This window comes from Crotalus tigris, unplaced genomic scaffold (genome assembly GCF_016545835.1).
Source record: "Crotalus tigris isolate CLP2741 ecotype Arizona unplaced genomic scaffold, ASM1654583v1 scf7180000024467.898045, whole genome shotgun sequence".
Classification (NCBI taxonomy): domain Eukaryota; kingdom Metazoa; phylum Chordata; class Lepidosauria; order Squamata; family Viperidae; genus Crotalus; species Crotalus tigris.
Genome location: NW_024100638.1, coordinates 202,635 through 222,366, shown reverse-complemented (window position 1 = coordinate 222,366; position 19,732 = coordinate 202,635). Strand labels below are relative to the sequence as shown.

The 19,732-nt window shown below is 36.6% G+C and overlaps 1 protein-coding gene across 1 annotated transcript; it reads left to right on the top strand.

The window, feature by feature from the left end:
- The first annotated feature begins 699 nt into the window (after positions 1 to 699).
- On the top strand, positions 700 to 18,569 carry RAB4A (RAB4A, member RAS oncogene family). Its single transcript, XM_039332871.1, has 8 exons — positions 700 to 912; positions 5,319 to 5,399; positions 6,780 to 6,894; positions 7,397 to 7,459; positions 8,471 to 8,625; positions 10,539 to 10,634; positions 11,655 to 11,811; positions 16,462 to 18,569. Exons 1-7 carry the CDS (start codon positions 882 to 884, stop codon positions 11,768 to 11,770), a joined length of 657 nt encoding a protein of 218 aa, XP_039188805.1. The 5' UTR covers positions 700 to 881; the 3' UTR covers positions 11,771 to 11,811; positions 16,462 to 18,569.
- The last annotated feature ends 1,163 nt before the right edge of the window (positions 18,570 to 19,732 follow it).

Below are 19,732 nucleotides of genomic sequence, written 5' to 3'. Positions count from 1 at the left end.
TCCTTGTCCCATACAGTACATTTGTTCCTACAAGAAATTTGCCTGTCAGATTATATGGATGGGAAAAAGTTCACAAGTCAAACACCCCAGTGATCTTATTTAAGCAGTGTATTGTCCAACCTTGGCAATGCTGGGGGAATTGAGGGAACTGAAAAACCACACATCTTAAAAGTGCCAAGGTTGAAAACCGCCCTTCTAACTTATCAAAGAGCACTTCTGTTTTTCCAAAGACAAACTGACAAACTCAGCCGCTCCATCCTTTTCCCTCTAAGTGTTTCTCAACCTTGACAATTTTAAGGCATGTGGACTTCAATTCCCAGAATTCCACAGCCAGCAATTGAAGGAATTGTGGGAATTGAAGTCCACATGCCTTAAAATTGTCAAGGTTGAGAAACACTGCTAAGTCTAACTCCATTCCCGCCGCCAAAGAAGCAGATCGACATCTGCCGGTCGCAGTCCCAGAAAAGATGCGCGCGCAATCCTCCTGGGTCGAACTGCTCCTCCTTTCCAACAGCGGCGCTCTCCGATTTCAACGTCTCCGTGCACGTGCGCTTTGTTTTGATGACCGCAAGAGATCGAGAGACAGAGACCAAAAAAAAAAAAAAAAAAAACAGCCGTTCGTGAGGCAGCGCGACTGCGCATACGGGCAGGCCGCACCCCCTCCCCCCGATGAGTGGAGCGAAAAGAGGAGGAGCTACGTGCGCAGGCGTAGAGAGCACGTTTCCGTGCGGGAGTTGGAGGTCCTTTCCCCTGTCCTCTCTCCTGGGCGCTTAGGTAGTTAGAGGGGAGGGAAGGGCCAGAGGTGGAGCCTCGGGCTGGGAACTGACTGAGACGCGGGCGGCCTCTGTTTCCTGGGCGGTGGCGGCGGCGGCGCTCCCGAAATGTCGCAGACGGCCATGTCCGAGACCTACGGTAAGGAGCGGTGGCCTGGGGTTGAGCTGGGAGGGAGGGAGGGAAGGAGAGGGCTTTGCGGAGGGTCTTGCCTTCTTTGCTACCCAGAGAGCTGCGGCAAGAAAGCAGCCTGAGAAAAACGGGGCTCCAAGCACTACGTCCAGCGGAAGAAGCTTTCCATTGGCTTTGCCGGGGATGTTCTTTGCGTAATAAAGCCGCCCTTCTGTTTTCTAACGAGCGTAAGGAGCACTTCCTCCCCGTGATAGGATCGCGCTGGGAGACATGAAAGCCTCGCGCATCTCTTCCCGTGTTTCTCCCCTTTGGAGCAGGATGGGGAAGGGTGTCAGCTCTTCGCTGGTCAGCAAGCAAGGTGGGGGGGGGGGGTTGCGTTGCTGGTGGAGACCTTGACCGCTTACTTGAAGCTGGGTTTTACAAATACAGGTAGTCCTTGACTTAACGACCACAGTTGAGCCCAAAATTTCTGTTGTGAAGTGAGACATTTGTTAAGTGAATTTGCCCCGTTTTACGATCTTTCTTGCCACAGTGGATAAGTGAATCACTGCAGGTGATAAGTTAATAACATGGTTGTTAAGTGAATCCAGCCTCCCCATTGATTTTGCTTTGTCAAAAGGTGATCTCAGGACCCCTCAGACACAGCAATGGTCATAAGTATCAACCAGTTGCCAAGCATCTGAATTTTGATCACATGATCATGAGGATGCTACAAAGGTTGTAAGTGTGAAAAATGGTCATAAGTCACTTTTCAGGGTCGTCATAACTTTGAATGGTCACTAAATGAATTGCTGTAAGTTGAGAACTACCTGTGTGCTTCCTTACATTTTGACCTGTCAGATTTATTCTATCCCCATAGGTTAGTTGCTTTTCTAATAACCCATGATCCAGTTTCAACCAAGCATGCATTTCGAAATGAAGTTTACCTGTTGTGGTGTTTTGCTTGCAATCTATCTTGGGTTAGAGAAAAACTGTGAGCCAATAGTATATCTCACCCAGTAGTTGATACTATCACTACTACTTTAAATGAAAATTGCCACAGTATTGTGGTGGTTTGGGCTTTGCAAAAATTAAGATTGTGAAATATATTTTGTATTTCTGGATGAAGTAGAAGTTTCCAGCTAATATAATTTAGACTTCCTTTTGCATGTGGCTCCTTAAAAATGCTTAATCCTGTATGTACAGTAATTGTAGCAATGTAATAAGCTCTGTATTTATAAAGGAATTTAGAGCTGACCTTGTGGAAGATAAGAGAAAGCTATTAAGGGGGAAAGGAAAAAGCCGGCCATTAATGAAGCTTGAAGAAGAAATCAAACAGTTCTGAGGTCGAGGGAGGCTTGAAAAAGCAATTTAAAATAGTTTAGTATAAGATGGAGCACAACAAAATTGGGCAGACTTTCAAGGTATTGTTATGCTGTCTTGCTACAATAAAGAACATTCCTTGAAGCCCTGCCATATTTTTTGTTGACTCAAAGAACTGTCTCAAAGAATTCACAATATTGTAAACTTTTATTCAGTGTCAGTTTATCTATTCAAGGAAGCCAAAGTACCCCATCCCATCCCAAAGATTTACAGTTGTTTTGTGTTGTGATACGATACAGATCTGACCATTGTATAAGCCCAAATTGTTACATTTGTAAAGGAGTAATTTCTATACCTCATACAAATGGAAAAATGGTTAAATAATATAACAATAGTTTTTTTTAAAATGCAGTGTATGAGATGTACTCACAGCATAACAAGCTCAAAATGAAAGAATACTATGTATAATGAAGAGAATGTGAAAACAAGAATAGGAATTGAATATTGTTCAACTTTATCAGGATACAAAAGCCCAACTGTCTGCATAAAATAAATGCCACGTGTTTCAAGTTTACTTCATTCACTTTCCTGAACAAAGTAGTATTGTAGTTTCATTGCTAAGTGCCAGATATTGCCATAGCTCAATCCTCTTGGCAGTTAAAATAAATTGCTTCTTTTTCAATCTTCCAAATATTATGTAAAGGTTTGATGGCTATATTTTACTGACCGTGTTTCTAAAATATATTTATCATGAACATTTGAGCTCTTGGGAAATGAAAATACATTCAGCACACAAAATTGTTCTTGTGGATTTTTCCCCAAGTTAACAATGTCTTGAAACTCAAAGCGCATTGGTCACTGAGGAGAAAAAATGCCTTTTAGAGCTTTGCCCCCCATCTGGTTGAACCATTTAAGCAACTGAGGCAATAAGTTCTGTGAATTGTTTTCTTTGTCAAGAAACCTTATCTATTTTGAAAGGGTATTAGTGAATCCAGTAATTTGTGGAAAATAGTATTTGGTCGTGTAGGCCAAATGACATGCAAGAAGGCTTCTGGCAAGAGTGGCAACAAACATGACAGAAAGAAAGCACACATTCCTTTGCTTGATCTCTGGTGATTCCATGACAGTGAACCCAAGAAAGATCATAAATTATGGTGCCAAAGTAACTAACTCTGTTTGTTTTTAAGATAACTGAATAAAGTCATAAAAAGAATATAAAATAAAGCACAGACTTCAAAATTTAGGGCTGTTATTTTACCTATATTAATTTGCCTTTTTAAAAAAATGTGATATAGTCTTTCAGGATGATTCTGCATTAATAAGTAAAGCTAAATTAAGGATTCATTTTAAAAACAATGCACAGATGCATTCCATTAAATAGTCCAATAATAATTCATTTGAAATGTTCACACGTTCTGTAGGATGTTTCTTTTAATGCTGCCAGTTCTGTTTTTTACTTTTTTGAGCAAATTTTGTCAGAGAATTTTTCAAGCAGATCTAGTGATCAAATCTTACTAAATAAGTTTTCTAGTAAAAGTTATCTGAGTATTTCCATTGGTGAACATTTTCATTAAAAGCAGGAAACAATAGTTTTGTGTTTCATAACTTTATTCCTTCCATCAAATATATATATGTGTGTTGTATACCTAAACTTGGTGAGAATTTGATTAGTTATTGATTAGTTATTACTATCATGTTAATGACCTCCCTCTGAAATTTTGAAACTATCCCATACCTGCTAAAAATGGAAGAACATTCTAATTTGAGGAGAACCTTCCAGTACCTTGCAGACTATATAATATTTGTGAGATTCTTGTAAGGGCTAAATGCCAATGATCTAAAATAGATCTAAATTGATCTAAAGTTCTTGCGTTGATGCACATAAGAATTCTCCAGATTTCCAAAGGGAAATAGCATCATTCAATTGCCTGCTTTCATTCAGGCTTTCAGACTTCTTTCATTCCTGGTGTTGGATTAATTATAATTATATCTGACAAAACTGAATAAATTTTTAAGACTGTTCCTTTGAGATGCATGAAATAGTTGGTAATTTTTGTAAAAATTAGATAGCGAGCAGTTAAAAATTTCCAGCCCCTTCTTAATTCACAAAAATAAATTTGTTTGAGACCAGAATAACTATGGCAAGTCTTGATTTTTTTTTAAAAAAAGCTCTCATTCTGTATAAACCAAAAATGCAACAAATGAAAAACAACTTTCTCCATCTTTATACAATTCATATGAACCAATGACATGTTTCAACATTTCAGTGGTTTTAATAGAGGAAGTTCACTGTAGACAACATTGTTATCTAAATAAGGCAACAACTGATTTTTACAATAACTTAATATATTAGCTCTTTAAAATAAGAAATAGCCCAGTAAGTTTATAATCAGTATGGGAGAATATATTTTTTTTTTTAAAAAAAAAACCCTCTACCTCCATTAATTTTTAGACCCGTACAAATATAATTTTATACCAAGCTTTTGATTAATAAGAATAACAATAACAACAACGACAATAATAATAATAATAAAAAGTTGGAAGGGACCTTGGAGGTCATCTAGTCCAACCCCTTGCTCAGGCAGGAAACCCTATACCATTTTGGACAAATGGCTGTTCAGTCTCTTCTTAAAAACTTCCAGTGTTGGAGCATTCACCGCTTCTGGAGGCAGGTTGTTCCACTGGTTACTTGTTCTAACTGTCAGGAAGTTTCTCCTTAGTTCTAAGTTGCTTCTCTCCTTGATTAGTTTCCATCTGTTGCTTAATTGATTATATGCCATCAGCTGTCGACTCTTAGTGACTAGATAAATTTTATTCATGAGGATCTTTTCCTAACCTAGTCCTTAGGTCTTCCAACAATCCACTGAACACCTCTGTAATTGAGTCCATTTTGCTGCTGTTTGTCCTTTTGTTAAAATATGTACTTGAATGGTGTAATATCTGTTGAATATAAATATTAATTATTTCTGTTAACAATGTCTTGTGAATGAACTACTGAATTACAACTCAGCAGTTTTTTTATTCTTGTGATATTCTTTTAAGACAAAAGAAAGCAACAGTTATAGTATGTCTCTATAGTTAAAGATACTAATATGGATACTTCTTGTTTACAGATTTCCTGTTTAAGTTTTTGGTCATTGGAAATGCTGGAACTGGCAAATCCTGTTTGCTTCATCAGTTTATTGAGAAGAAATGTAAGTAAAATCGTACTTTTGCAGCCAAATCCTATCCACTTAGGAATGTGTAGGTGATAACATTTTATTAATCATCACATGATGATATTTCTTAAAAGTATTAATAAAGTATGCCAGGAATCTATGAGCATGGATGTAGGAGGGTATGATTTATTCCAGTTAGTTTCTTTTTTATTATGTGAGGTCATCCAGAACTGCTTTCCTGTATTCATTATGAGAGTACGATGAATGACCTTACAAGTCAACACAGTCTATGGATGTATATCCAGAGGAATGTAGGATAATACACACATTTCATTTGATATCATTGTGACTTGAATGAAAGCATGATAGAGGTGGTTTTTAGGTTGATTAAATTCAGAAACTTTAAAAACATCTTAAGACAGGAAAGCCTTAGGCAAGGAAAAGCAGGTGGCAGAAACATGAAGAAGATAGTTGTGTTTTGCTGGAGTTTGTGGTGATAAGAGAAACTAAAACAGTATGTAATGCTCATGACTTGGACTTGAAGAAAGAAAGTAGGTCAGGCAGAGAGAGACAATGCTTTTTTTCTAAAAAAAAAAAAAAAAGTGCTGGAATTCACATATGTCATACAACCCGCCTTGCCTACCCTACAAGGTTCCATCCCAAAAAGGTGTCGGAACTCTGTTCTGGGCGTTTTATGACAAAAAAAGCCCTAGAGAGAGATATCAACTACTAGTATGGATCTTTATGGCTAATGGCAAACTTGAATTTGGCCTGTTGGATCACATCTTAATACTACAAAATATCAGCTTATTTCTGTTTTCAAAACTTGTTAATCTAAGTAAGTTTTAAAAATTCAGCATGATTAAAAAAAGATAATAAATAGCAGAAATGATTGTTAGCAAATGTGATAGCTCAGAAAACTCATCAGTGTTTGTTTCTTGTAATAAAAACATTTTTCATTTAATAGCCCAAAATTAAAAACACTATTCTATTATGATTGATTACTCAGATTTATACTCTGTCCAGAATGCTTATAAATTTAATGTCTTAGTATTTATGTTTTCTTCTGATTTTTAGTTTTTAATATACTGGCAAAAAAAAGATGTTCTGTTTTTTTATAAATTAATAATGGCTTCTGGTTTAAGTTTAATTCTGTTTCCAAGCATCTAATTACTATATAAATCAACAATTTGTAATAGTGACTTTATTAGCATTCCAATCTTTATGTATTTTATATTCTGATAATAGCACAATTTTCATTCATATAGGTTTTTTTTCAATTTTCCATTTATTTCTTTTTCCTGGCTTCAAAAGTTCCATAATGTTTGCATCTGTATACTGACAGTGACATAATTTGTTATAACCCTTGCCTTTTAACCAGAGTTGAGTACTAATTAAGATTTTTTTCTGTTATAGTCAAAGATGACTCAAATCACACTATAGGAGTGGAGTTTGGTTCAAAGATAATAAATGTTGGAGGCAAATATGTAAAACTGCAGATATGGGATACAGCTGGACAAGAACGGTTCAGGTATAATTTCCTGTTAAATAAGGAAAAGCAATTCCAAGATATAGGTGTTTTCAGTATTTTTATTAAAGTGAAGGCTATTTTTTTCTTGTAACTTTATTATATTTTTATAGCCAACCAAGCATTAGTTGTATTGATAGAACAGTAATGAGCATAGCTTTATGTCACCTCAGCATGGCTGAATAACACTACAAGATGCTATAACTAGCAAATGGGGTTTGTAATTTTGTTGCTATTATCTGAGAAATTCTGACCCAGTCCAGCTAAAAGGAAACACATCTGGGAAGTTAATAATGTTCTCATTATCCAGAGGTCAGTATAAGATGGTTGGCCCTCTAAGTGTTTTAAATAAATACATAAATTTAAATGGTGGAGTCCATAAATGTTTAACTCTAGTTTTGTCTTGCAAGTGCAAACCTAAACAAGCACTGTAGTTTGTGTTTGTAATTTTAGCATTGCTAAAATTTCTCTCCTTTTAAATACTGTGGGGATTTTTTCTTTACAGATCAGTAACACGAAGCTATTACAGAGGTGCTGCGGGTGCCTTGCTTGTTTATGACATCACCAGGTAAAAGCAAAATAATAGAGAAATCTTTTTCCTTCTGTTCAATCATGTCTAATTCTCAGAGACTGCCTGGGCAAGTCCTTGCAGGTTTTTTTCACAAGGTTTTTCAGAAGTGGCTTGTCACTGCCTCCTTCCTAAGGCTGAAAGTGACTATCCCAAGGTCACCCAGTTGGCTTCATAACCAAGATGGGACTAGAATTCCCAGTTTCCCAGTTTCTAGCCTGATGCCTTAACCATTACACCAAACTGGTTGTTTTCAGAAAAATCTTAGTCACAGCTAAAATCTGCGTGATCCTTTCATATTCTTCAGGGGATATGGAATTTTTTTATAGCTAAAATGTATTCAGCACATAAACTGAAGGGAGCAGACACTGCCTCCCTACCTTCTCTCTAAGTTATTTTCACAAATTTCCATAAAATAACTTCACTCAAATCTTCTCCTTGCTCCAATGCTTATAACAATCAGTGATACAGGCCCTGGGGTCTATAATAAGGAAGACTGTTTAAAATCTCCTATGTATATGTATCGATTTGGACAGTTTAGTGAAATAGATAAAACTTCTATAGATTGTGTTTTATTTGTTTCTGAGAACTTTTATTTGATGTGACTTCTCATCAGAAACTTCTTCAGCTGGGTGATCCTAGTTTTACTACAGATGCATCTCAGGATGTTGACTTCCTCCTGGGAACTGAATAGAAAATATACAATCAGGAATCATAGCTGAAAGTATTGGATCAACATTCCGTTACTTGCTTTCTGATCTAGCTCTTCTGGCTATTTTGCTGTTGTCATAGTTTCACTTCCCATAGTGCATTATACCAGGTCTCAGTGTAAGAATGAATATTTTTCTGACACTGCAGTCTGTCCTCAGTCATAACTGGAAATACTTTTCAGATATATTGTTATTGTACAATAGCTTCTTTGCAGACTTCTAATCAAGTACAGCAAAATACTTCTGTAAGGGTGTTGTGGGTTATAAATATTAATACAAAGTACTTTATTGTTTGATTTAGTCGAGAAACCTACAACGCGCTTACCAACTGGCTGACAGATGCAAGGATGTTAGCAAGTCAGAATATTGTAATAATATTATGTGGGAACAAGAAAGATCTTGATGGAGATAGGGAAGTCACTTTCCTAGAAGCATCCAGATTTGCTCAAGAAAATGGTAAGTAGTTTTCATGACATCTTATGTTTTGCGAATAACTTGTAGTGAAAATTTCATCCCACAAAAATGTGCGGCGTGAAATGGAGGCTTTAGGAAAGAAATTTTATAAGCCTTTCTTGTTTACTTCTTCCACACCTTGCCTGTTTTCAATACTGTTTTCCAGTCTGCTTGAATGTCTTTTGTGTTTAAAACAACACGAGCAGTCTGAATCATCTTATAGGAACATGTTCTTATATGAATAATTAGATTTGATTACATTATGACATTGTAAGAATAGTCATTTTTGTCCTATTGTTGGATTCCCTTAATGATCAAAGTCAGGGAGGAGGGGATAAGAGAAAGATCTTAATAAACAACCCTGGATTTCGTCTGCATATACTATACTAACCGATTAGTCATATCCTGATTATATTATATGCTAGTTACCCTATAATTGGACTCTTGATTCAAAGCTATAGCTGAAAGTTCAGGATTAAGAATAGAAATTAAATCTAGTTAGCAGGAGGGTTCTGCAAAGAGAACCACATGACTTGAGAACATTTGTATTCATTGTACTGTTGCTCCCCAACTCTTCACATTGGAAATTTGGAATCAGAGTTGTTTCTGCTGTGCTCCAGTTGATGTTTAGCAAATTCAGTTCTATTTTGATTAGTCATGCCTTCCCAGGTACTAAAAAGAGCCATATTAAGCCAAAGCCACCCTTGAAAGGACTGTAGCTGCTTCATGCAATTTCTTCTCAGTGAGGAAGGAGGAAGCATAGCGTAGCATAATCTGACATTCTTAGAATTTTCATAACTATTAATTTTAGTACAATTAATCCTAAAACTTGAGATAATAATTGGGCCTGGAATTATAGTTATAAAGCATTGTAGTCATTAAGCTAGTCATCACAGGCTGGCACCCGATCTTCTGACCTTTTTTTGTGGTGGTCGTTAAGCAAGCACAGCGGTCATTAAGCAAATCTGTATTATTCAATGAACATTTTTTGCCAGAAACTGGAAGCAGTGCCAAAACCAGCAAAAAACACCGAAAAACTTCAAAACACAGGGTCATATGACCATGGAACACTGCAGACAGCCCTAAAGATGAGCTGGTTGCCAAGCACCCAACATGTAATCATGTGACTAGGGGTGGGTACAGCCAGCAGAACTTTAAAAATCAGGTCATTCAGTTCCTTTTGGGAAGGGGTCCTACACGGTCATTAAGTGAGGACTACCTGTTTATCAATCTATCAGTCAATTTGTTATGAAGCACATAGTCATGTCACATAAGATGAGTAATCTTACATAGCAAAGCAGAGCTGCATTTGAATGTTCTCCAGATAGAATGCAAACAAATGCAGCTATTGGCAATGTTGTTATATTTTCTCTGGGGGAAATGTTGTGCTTGCAAGCAGTCCATGCTGGGTATGTGTAAACATGGTTGTCTGTCCTCATGGCTCTATACTGTCTTCCTCATTTTGATACACAGTATTGTTTCACTTGAAGGTATATTATGTAGTTTAGAATATTGGAACTTCCAGTACATGTGAATCTTGCTGGAAGCAATAAAGAGACAATTTTGGATGGGAGGAGAGCTTTAGAGAGAGGTTCTTGCTCAAGATCTAGCAACTAAATTTTCCCAATCTGTGTTCTAGGATCCTCTTATTTGAGAGATGGGAGATATTTTACTTAGAATTTTCTCCTAATTGTTTTCTCCCATATAAGCTGCAGTATTGGATGCTCAATGGGGTTTACTGATAAGTAGATATAGACAGAATTGACTTAGGAATGTATAATAAGAGGAATTGGTAAATCTTCTATGGGAAGAATATGATGACATATATAAATGTGTTGCATTTAAAGCTGAAATATCTTTATTGGGTCATTTTGAACACTGATCAAACACTGATTATTTCATTTTTACTGTTACAGAGCTGATGTTTTTGGAGACAAGTGCATTGACAGGGGAGAATGTTGAAGAAGCCTTTGTACAGTGTGCAAGAAAGATACTTAATAAGATTGAGTCAGGTAATCATAATCTAAGTTTCAGTTATTAAAATATTTTTATCTAGGATTAAATGACATTTCTGAAATGATAAAGTACTCCTGGATTAAATATGTTTTTTCTTTGTTATAAAATTCTGTGTTTTATCAAAGAAGTTAAAGAAGATAAGTTTATCCAGCTAATACCTAAACTGTCAAATTTAATGCTTTCTGACCAAGCCATTTATTTATTTTCTAATGCAAAAAGTACAGTATATTTTTATTTATTAGCTTTGTTATTTTTACAAATAATTCAAGACAGCAAACATATTCAGCACACCTCCCTTCTCCTATTTTCCCCACAACAAACCTGTGAGATAGGTTGGGCTGAGAGAGGGTGTGACTAGCCCAAAGTCACTCAACTGGTTATCATGGCTAAGGCAGGACTTGAACTCACAGTCTCTTGCTTTCTAGCTTGCTGCCTTAACCACTAGACCAAATTAGCTTTCCTTATATATAGACTCATTATGTAATCTTGTATAAACGGATTTGTCATAAGAAAGAAAAATCCTTTAGTCAGGATAAATATATATTTTTTATATATTGCTGGCACGTTTTCTATGTTATATCTGAAAACATTTAAAACAAGTATTTCTGAATTAACTGTTGTAGAAAACATTAAAATCTCACAAACTAAGGCAAACAATCTCAGATTGTGATCTCCAGCTTTCATTATCATGTGCTATCTCTTTTGATATATCTCTGAACTAAGAGGAAGGAAATCGCTTTTGGTTTGTGTGACAGATCAGGCCAGTGAATATTATTAAAAAATAGTTAACCCCCCAAAAAAATCCCAATCTCACTAACATAAACTACAATTATAGAGAAAAATGTATAAGTTTTTGTTTTTAAAGTACAAGATTTGTGTGTCATTGCTATGGACATTCTCAATCCTCAAGTGTGTTGGATGTCTTCTTATAGTTTAAATTACATTCAAAATGTTTTCTAATATTGTGTGCAGTTTATGATCATATAAGAAAAATAAATTGTATTTTGTTTTATCAGGTGAACTGGATCCTGAAAGAATGGGATCAGGAATTCAATATGGAGATGCTGCTTTGAGACAGCTAAGATCTCCACGGAGAGCACAGGCCCAGAGTGTTCAAGAATGTGGCTGTTAAATGCAAGCAACAAAGACGCTTCTTGTTTTATGAAACAAAAGGTATGTATTACAAAAGTTAGTATGACCTTTGTTTCAGTTTAGTACAATAAAAATAGCTTTTCCAAGGTTTTTAGTATAAATTATAAGCATTCACATACATTTGTTTGCAATGTAGAAATTAATTTCAGTGACACTTTTGTAGTTGATACTTCATTGGCACTTTCATATTTCTCTGTATAATTAACTAAAAACAGAAAAGTCATCCTTAGCTTAAAAGAGTTGAGATTGAAGTTTTTATTTGGTATGAGTGTAGATTCCAAAGTTGAGAATAGTCAATTCATAAAAGCTTTGCGCTTACCATTTTAATCTGATTGAGATATAAAGTTGGTGATATTTCAAGTTTATTTTTAGTCTCTCTTACATATATATATATGTATGCCCTAGCTTGATTTTGGGTGGTGGGCCTAACATAAGCCCTACCCTGAAAATAAGCCCTAGTTTTGGGGCAAGGCATACCTAAAAGCTAGGAGGGGGTGTGGATCTGCCCTTTGCACCCCACACCCACTTACCGTGCAACCAGGCCTCCCCTCACTGGCCCACTTCTTCTGAGGCATCTTTTGCAGCCAGGCCTGCATTTCTCAGTCACAGCCCTTTCCTGAAGGCCTGTGCAACCAAGAACTGAGATATAGATTCAATCCATAGCTTGGTTCTGCAAGATATCTGCAGCCGAGGACCGAGCTAAATTCAATCCATAGCTCAGTACTCAGCTGCATAAGCCTTCCGGAAAGGCCTGACTACATAATGAAGGCTGATATGTAGCTGCTCCTTCAGCCCCAGAAGAGGTGGGCCTGCTGGGCTGGGCTGTTGGTGCCAGAGGTGAGTAAGACACTCTCCCCCCCCCCCAAAAAAATAAGACGTACCTCTTTTGGAGGCAAAAAAAAAAAAAAGACCCGGTCTTATTTTCAGAGAAACACAGATATGTATGTATGTAGGTAGGTATATATGTGTATGCATATATGTATGTGTATGCATATATGTATGTATTCAATTTCTATGACAGCTATCTTAAGTGATTTTGGGTGGCAAATAATCATAAATCCATTAAAACCATGCACACAAACATACATACATATATACATACGTGAATACATACATCTTCGGGCATGAAGAGCTGAGGAAGGATGCCACACGGGACAGGATGGTGGATATTTTTCTGTTTGTGCAGAATGCTGTTTTGATCAGAACACACCTCCACCCAAACAGAACACAGCCAAGCTCCCACCCAATCAGTTCATACCCCCACTGGCAGTTAAAAGGAAGAAACAGCTAAGACCACACATTGCTCCTCGAAGCACGAAGCTGAAAACACCAGCCTGAAGATGACGAATGGGACTTCGTCGAAACGTCGCCAAGACACTTTCAATTTTACGCGGGAGAAAACCCGAATAATCAAAGACCTACATACAAACATACATACATACATACATACATATATATTTTCTGAGATTTTCGCGGGTGTTTGTATGTAGGTCTTTGGTTATTTGGGTTTTCTCCTGCGTAAAATTGGAAGTGTCTTGGCGACGTTTCGACGAAGTCCCATTCGTCATCTTCAGGCTGGTGTTTTCAGCTTCGTGCTTCGAGGAGCAATGTGTGGTCTTAGCTGTTTCTTTCTTTTAGCTGCCAGTGGGGGTATGAACTGATTGGGAGCTTGGCTGTGTTCTGATTGGGTGGGGGTGTGTTCTGATTGGTTAGGGGCTTGGCTGTGCTCTGATTGGCTGGGGGGTTGGCTGTACTCTGATTGGCTGGAGGGTTGTCTGTGCTCTGATTGGCTGGGGGAGTTTTCTGTTTGGGTGGGGGCTTTGTTGTGCTCAGGTTAGTCTGAGTTGCAGGGGGGTTTAAGACGGTGGGCTGCCTTGCTATTTTTTGGCTTCCCGTTTGTGGTGGGTGTCAGTTTGCTTCATGTATGGATTGGAGGGGTTTAAAGTGGCTAATGATGCAGCTGAAGATCAAGGAGTATATGAAATCCCATGCACTGCTTGTCCCAACACATACATCGGACAAACCAACAGAAGAATAAGTGCACGCATTGAAGAACATAAGAACTCAGTCAAAAAAGAGGAACCAACATCTTCCCTGGTCCAACACCTTAAAGCCACAGCACATGAAATTGACTTTAAAAATACCAGAACTATCGCCAAAACTGAACATTTTAATAACAGAATAATCAGAGAAGCCATCGAGATACAAAAACGCCCACACAGCATGAACAAACGAGATGATACCTCCCGCCTACCAGCCATTTGGAAACCCGCCCTTATTGACAAACAACTCCCTAACAAAAAATGACACCAGACCCACAATTACAAAAACCACACAGGATGTCACAACCACACATCCACGCAAAAAGCAAACCCAAAGCCACACCGATGATGAGGCACGACCACAAACCAGAAGCCAGACCAAAGCTGCATCATTAGCCACTTTAAACCCCTCCAATCCATACATGAAGCAAACTGACACCCACCATGAAGATGAGTCACGACCACAAACACGAAGCCAAAAAATAGCAAGGCAGCCCACCATCTTAAACCCCCCTGCAACTCAGACTAACCTGAGCACAACAAAGCCCCCACCCAAACAGAAAACTCCCCCAGCCAATCAGAGCACAGCCAACCCCCCAGCCAGTCAGAGCACAGCCAAGCCCCTAACCAATCAGAACACACCTCCACCCAATCAGAACACAGCCAAGCTCCCACCCAATCAGTTCATACCCCCACTGGCAGCTAAAAGGAAGAAACAGCTAAGACCACACATTGCTCCTCGAAGCACGAAGCTGAAAACACCAGCCTGAAGATGACGAATGGGACTTCGTCGAAACGTCGCCAAGACACTTCCAATTTTACGCGGGAGAAAACCCGAATAACCAAAGACCTACATATACATATACATACATACATACATACATACATACATACATACATACATACATAGAGTAAGTATACATGTAGTGTGTCTTTATACAAACATACAACTACAAAATCTCTGTTATACTATTAATTAAAAATCCTGTAATTTTATTCAATTTACCTGACTGCTGGCCTACTCAATTTGGACATTCTGAATATAGTCTTAATATGAAAATAGAATGTAGTAAAAGTGCTTTGTTTTTGTGTTTAAAAAAAACTTCAGTATTGCAGTTATTATCTGCATTGAAGTATTACTATAGACTTCTTAATTGAGCAGCTTAGCTTTGTAAAATGTTTATTACCATTTTTCAAAGAATATATCCAAATGGTTGGAAACAATATAACAAATATTTACATAAAATACACTATAATTTAAAAACAGTGATTAATCAACATAAAAAATTTAGTAAGACCACAGTACACATTGTTTCACACAAGGAAGGGTACATGCTTTGTCCCTTGTAGTATTTATTAGATTTTGCTGTCACCTTTTCCTTATCATAATTTCTTCCTGAAAATCTATTTTGATGGGTTGGGTATTAAGTGAAGAAATAATGTCCAAAATCATTCAGTGAAATTCATTTACTGTCTTTTGAATTTTTCTTTTTTGATTAATGAGCTACACGGCTTATATAATTCAAACATATTTTCAGTAATGCTAAAAGATTATTACCTTGATTTAAAATGTGCTGTTCTTGAAATAATTATTCTTCTCAGAATATTTACATAATCACCTACAGTGATTTTAGGTACACCTACACATAATATATACATACACATATAAACATTTGACAGTGACTCACATGGAGAATGGCTTATTGTCAAAACAAAGCACATAGCACCACCTCCATTTTTTTCTAATTTTAAAGATAAATCTTATTGCAACAATAAGAGAGCGTCACACTTCTTAATATATTTTCAACTGCTGGAAGTGTGGGATAAGGAGAGGCAAGGCTCACATTTTTCAGGGTTTAAGCATAAATATTTGGTTTTATGAGCTCTGTTCCTTCTAGCCTCCTTCCCCAGCTGACCATTATCTTCACTGGCCTCCCCTCTGCTGAGCTCATCATCGCAGCCATGCAAAGGGAAGGGCTGCAACTCGGGGGCTTGTTGCACCTTTTTGAATCCTCCCCACCTAGCAGCAGCCACCCCCAGACCCACTGTACCTCACACACCCTCCCCCACGCAGCAGCAACTACTTACCTGACTGCCAGCCTGCTTGCAAGGTACCTGGGACTTGCATCTTCCTGTTAGCTTCCCCACCTACTGGTTATTGGAAGCTGGCAGGAAGTAGCAACCTGGCCAGCAATCTTTTCTCTAATAATGGCAAAGGGGACTGTAAGGATTGACATGATAAAGCAATGTGGTCATGTGACATTCAGCTTTACAATAACATTGCTTAGCAATGGAAATTCTGATCCCAATTTCATTGTTAACCGAGGACTATCTGTACTCGGATTTGTCCATGTAGTTACCAGGAGTTAAAGGGGAAAAAAAAGAAAAAGACCCCCCCCCCAAAAATGCAATTTACTGCTTAATTTTAGTAGTATAATTTATAGAATCTTTGGGCATTGCAAAAATATGGATTGGAGAATCACATGAGGCTCCAGCTTGCCCACTTAATTTTAATGGCAAATGCATACATTAAGATCTCTTAACCTTGATTGTACCTGCCAGCTTTCCCCCTTTTTTAAGTATATCTAAATTTAAATCTATTAACATGGAAATGCTATTTATTTTTCAGCTCTCCTTTCAAATAATTCATGGAAAAACTGCCGTTGGTGCAAGAATTTGCATTTTTAGAACTCCTTTTTGATTCAACAAAATGGAACATATGGCATTTTTTAAAAAAAAAAGTACAGTGGAATGGCAGAGCAACATCACAAAAAAGAACATTTGGTAATACAGTGGACAATATTCAGATATAAAATACTTGTACGTAAATACTTTCTGTTACATATTTGTGTTTCTTATTGTTACTTAAAAACACTGGTGTATCACATGTATATACAACATTGTCATTAAATTTCCAAAGCATGATATACTGACATGATATTGCACTAACACTGTTTTTTTTAATTAACTAAAATTTCAACTCTGGTAGACATTATCATGTTTCAGGGTTATTTTTGTTTTTTGTTTTTTTTACAAAGGCTTTTATTTATGAGTTGACATCGAAAGCTACTGGCATTGACTGCCAGTTTTTTATTTGCCACTTTCTACAGGGGCTTACATAAACTATTTTTTGAAAACTGTTAGGTCATATGTTTACTAATCTGCATACTGAAAATAACTTTTTTTTTTTACTGAAGCGTGATTGTTTTTGTTTCTTGAAATGCTTAAATGTATTCCAGTTTGTCAAATGTAAGCTATAAATACAGTTGTAAATTCAGAGTTTGCTGCTTGTCTGAAGTTGACCGGGGATTTATTTTATTTTTTTTTACATTTTAGACTGCAACTAAGAATTGTAGTTTCAGGTAAAAAGATAATGCCATCTTTTTTTCCCTCCAGAGAAGTGTTTGAAGTTGTCAATCACCATATCTGATTTTTTAAAAAAAAAATTAAAATAATTTCTACATATAAGTTTGTTTAGATTATACTCAGTTAAAAATAATTTTAATGAAAAGTAGGATAGTTCCATCTGAAAGAGAATTGCTTTAATATCTATTCCTCTTATAAACTGCAAGTTTGTGGAAGCTTAATCTAGAAATGCAACTGGACTAGACAAAGTTATATATTTCTATGGTAAACCTGCGCAAAGCTCCATCTTCTCATGAAAATATTTCTGTGCCGCTGAAAGAAAACCATTTTGCTTTCATAGTAGACTAATGGACATCACTTGGGAATATGAATTTTTGACTTTGCTGAAGAGAATATAAAAGTGACCTTTTTGAATATTCCTTTTGGTTTTGGAAACTGAGACAGCATATGAGAATTCTGGATAATTGAAAGCTTTTATGTGGACAAGCAAGGGGGGAAAAATCTATTGTTTCCATATCCATTAAAAAAGCAGCTTTTCAGCTGCTTTATACCTGAAAAAGTATAAATATTAGTATTAATATCAGTTAAACTTACTGCCTTAGAGCCAAAATAGATGAATCGACATGAACATTCTTTGTATATTTGAAGTGCAGCCACAATAAGGTGATGAGTGTAATTAAAGCTACAGGTCATTTTCAGTGGTCACTGGTTAGCCAACAAGGAAAGACTTAAGCACTTTTCTCTTATCAGCTGTTTTGTTTTAAATTTGTTTAATTGAAATACGGGCATGCCTCATCCTAATATCATCCAGGGCATTTTTGTAACAAAAAATAACTTTGGAGGAAAAAACCCTTAGTGAAAGTTCTAACAGCCCATGCAATATGAAATATTTCAAGAGTTGCAAACGAAGTCTAGTAGCCAGACGTTAAGACTAAAGTTCATATTAAATAGTTTACTAATCATTATTATTGTTACAAAACAGTACAGGAAAATTAAACCGAGTACCAAAAGGAATGTGTAGTCACATTTTGCCTGGTACCTAAAATAAAAGATAGCATAAATTGATCATTGTTAGGGATGCGTTCCATCATTCATATGCATAGATTACCCATTTGTAAAGAAATTTCTACCTGTCCACCAAATTTATAATCCCTTTGTGATAAAACATGGGTCACATTTTTTTAATGGACATCTGGGTGAAATTGGTTTTGGTCTTTCTTTATGGTCATGGTGAATTGATTATACGGGTTATACAAGTTAATGTTAAGAATATAAAATGATTTGAGATAAATGGGAATCTTCACTTGTAGCAATTTGTTTTTAAAAAGTTAAAGTCAACAAGAATAAAGTGTACTGATGTTGGCAAATAAATCACATTGCAAGAGTATGTTGCTCTAGAACAAAAACTGACTTCTGATACTTAACAATTGAAAGAAATGGAAAAAAAATTTTTACTAGCATGAATATCTATATTGATGTGTATTGAGTTTATAGCATGAGTATAAACAGCATGGATGTTTTGAATGGCTTTCGAGAAACACTTTTGCCTCTTTTATTGTGGATTTGCTAATGCTTTCTTAAGATGAAAAAGAATCCAAAGAAGCTTGGAGATACTTTCCACGTAAGTGGATCTCCTGGATCCATCTATTATGTATCATTGGCAGTCCTTTCTCTCCCCCCCCCCCCTTTAGAACTATTGTAAAGTAACCTTGGGTTTTAAATTTCAGGAAAGAGCAATACCAGGTCTTGGCCATTCTGAAGCTGTTATTGACATTCTTGTAGTCTTCCTACACATTGCTATTATAGTTTTTCCTCTGAACTTTCATGTACTTTCATATTTGCTTTAAAACATGTGGAATAAATACAATAAATGTTTTGCTTTGGTTTTAACACCTGGGTAGCCTAGGAAATGAAGAGTAGAGGAAGATAGTGAAAAAAGGACAAAAAAGCATTGAGGGTTCCTATCATTACTATGCAGAAATGAATGTCTTTCCTATTGCTAGCAGTGTTTGTCATGGAGACCTTGCAGCATCACAATTTGTGCTTATATGCAAGTATGCTATGGGAGGATTTCTCTTTCCTTTTGTTTCTCCCCTCACCCACTTGTGAATCTAAAAGGAGTCATAATTTATGATGGCATTTCACAAACTCTAACTTTGCTTGCTCAGATAAGAACTGTTTCTTTGGAGCTAAAGTTAGCTTCATACCATTAACTGGATACTCTAGCTGCAATTCTTAAAACACTGGGTTTTTTAGTATTGATATGCTACAGACCTGCTTATATCAAAATCAGCTGTGCACTGTGCGTTAATCTAAATGTAGAATTGAAAGGAATCTCTAGGGCAAGATAAGATGCGATCCATTCTTTTTCACATCCACAAATTTTCCCTAAATCTTTCTCATTTTTTTTTCTTATAGGTAGAATTTTTAGAGAAAAGTACTAGCTGGATAAGTATTAAAACTCTCAGGCACTGGCTTTCCATTGCATTTGTTTTTCTTTCTTCCTTTACAAAGTTTATATAGCTGCTTATCTT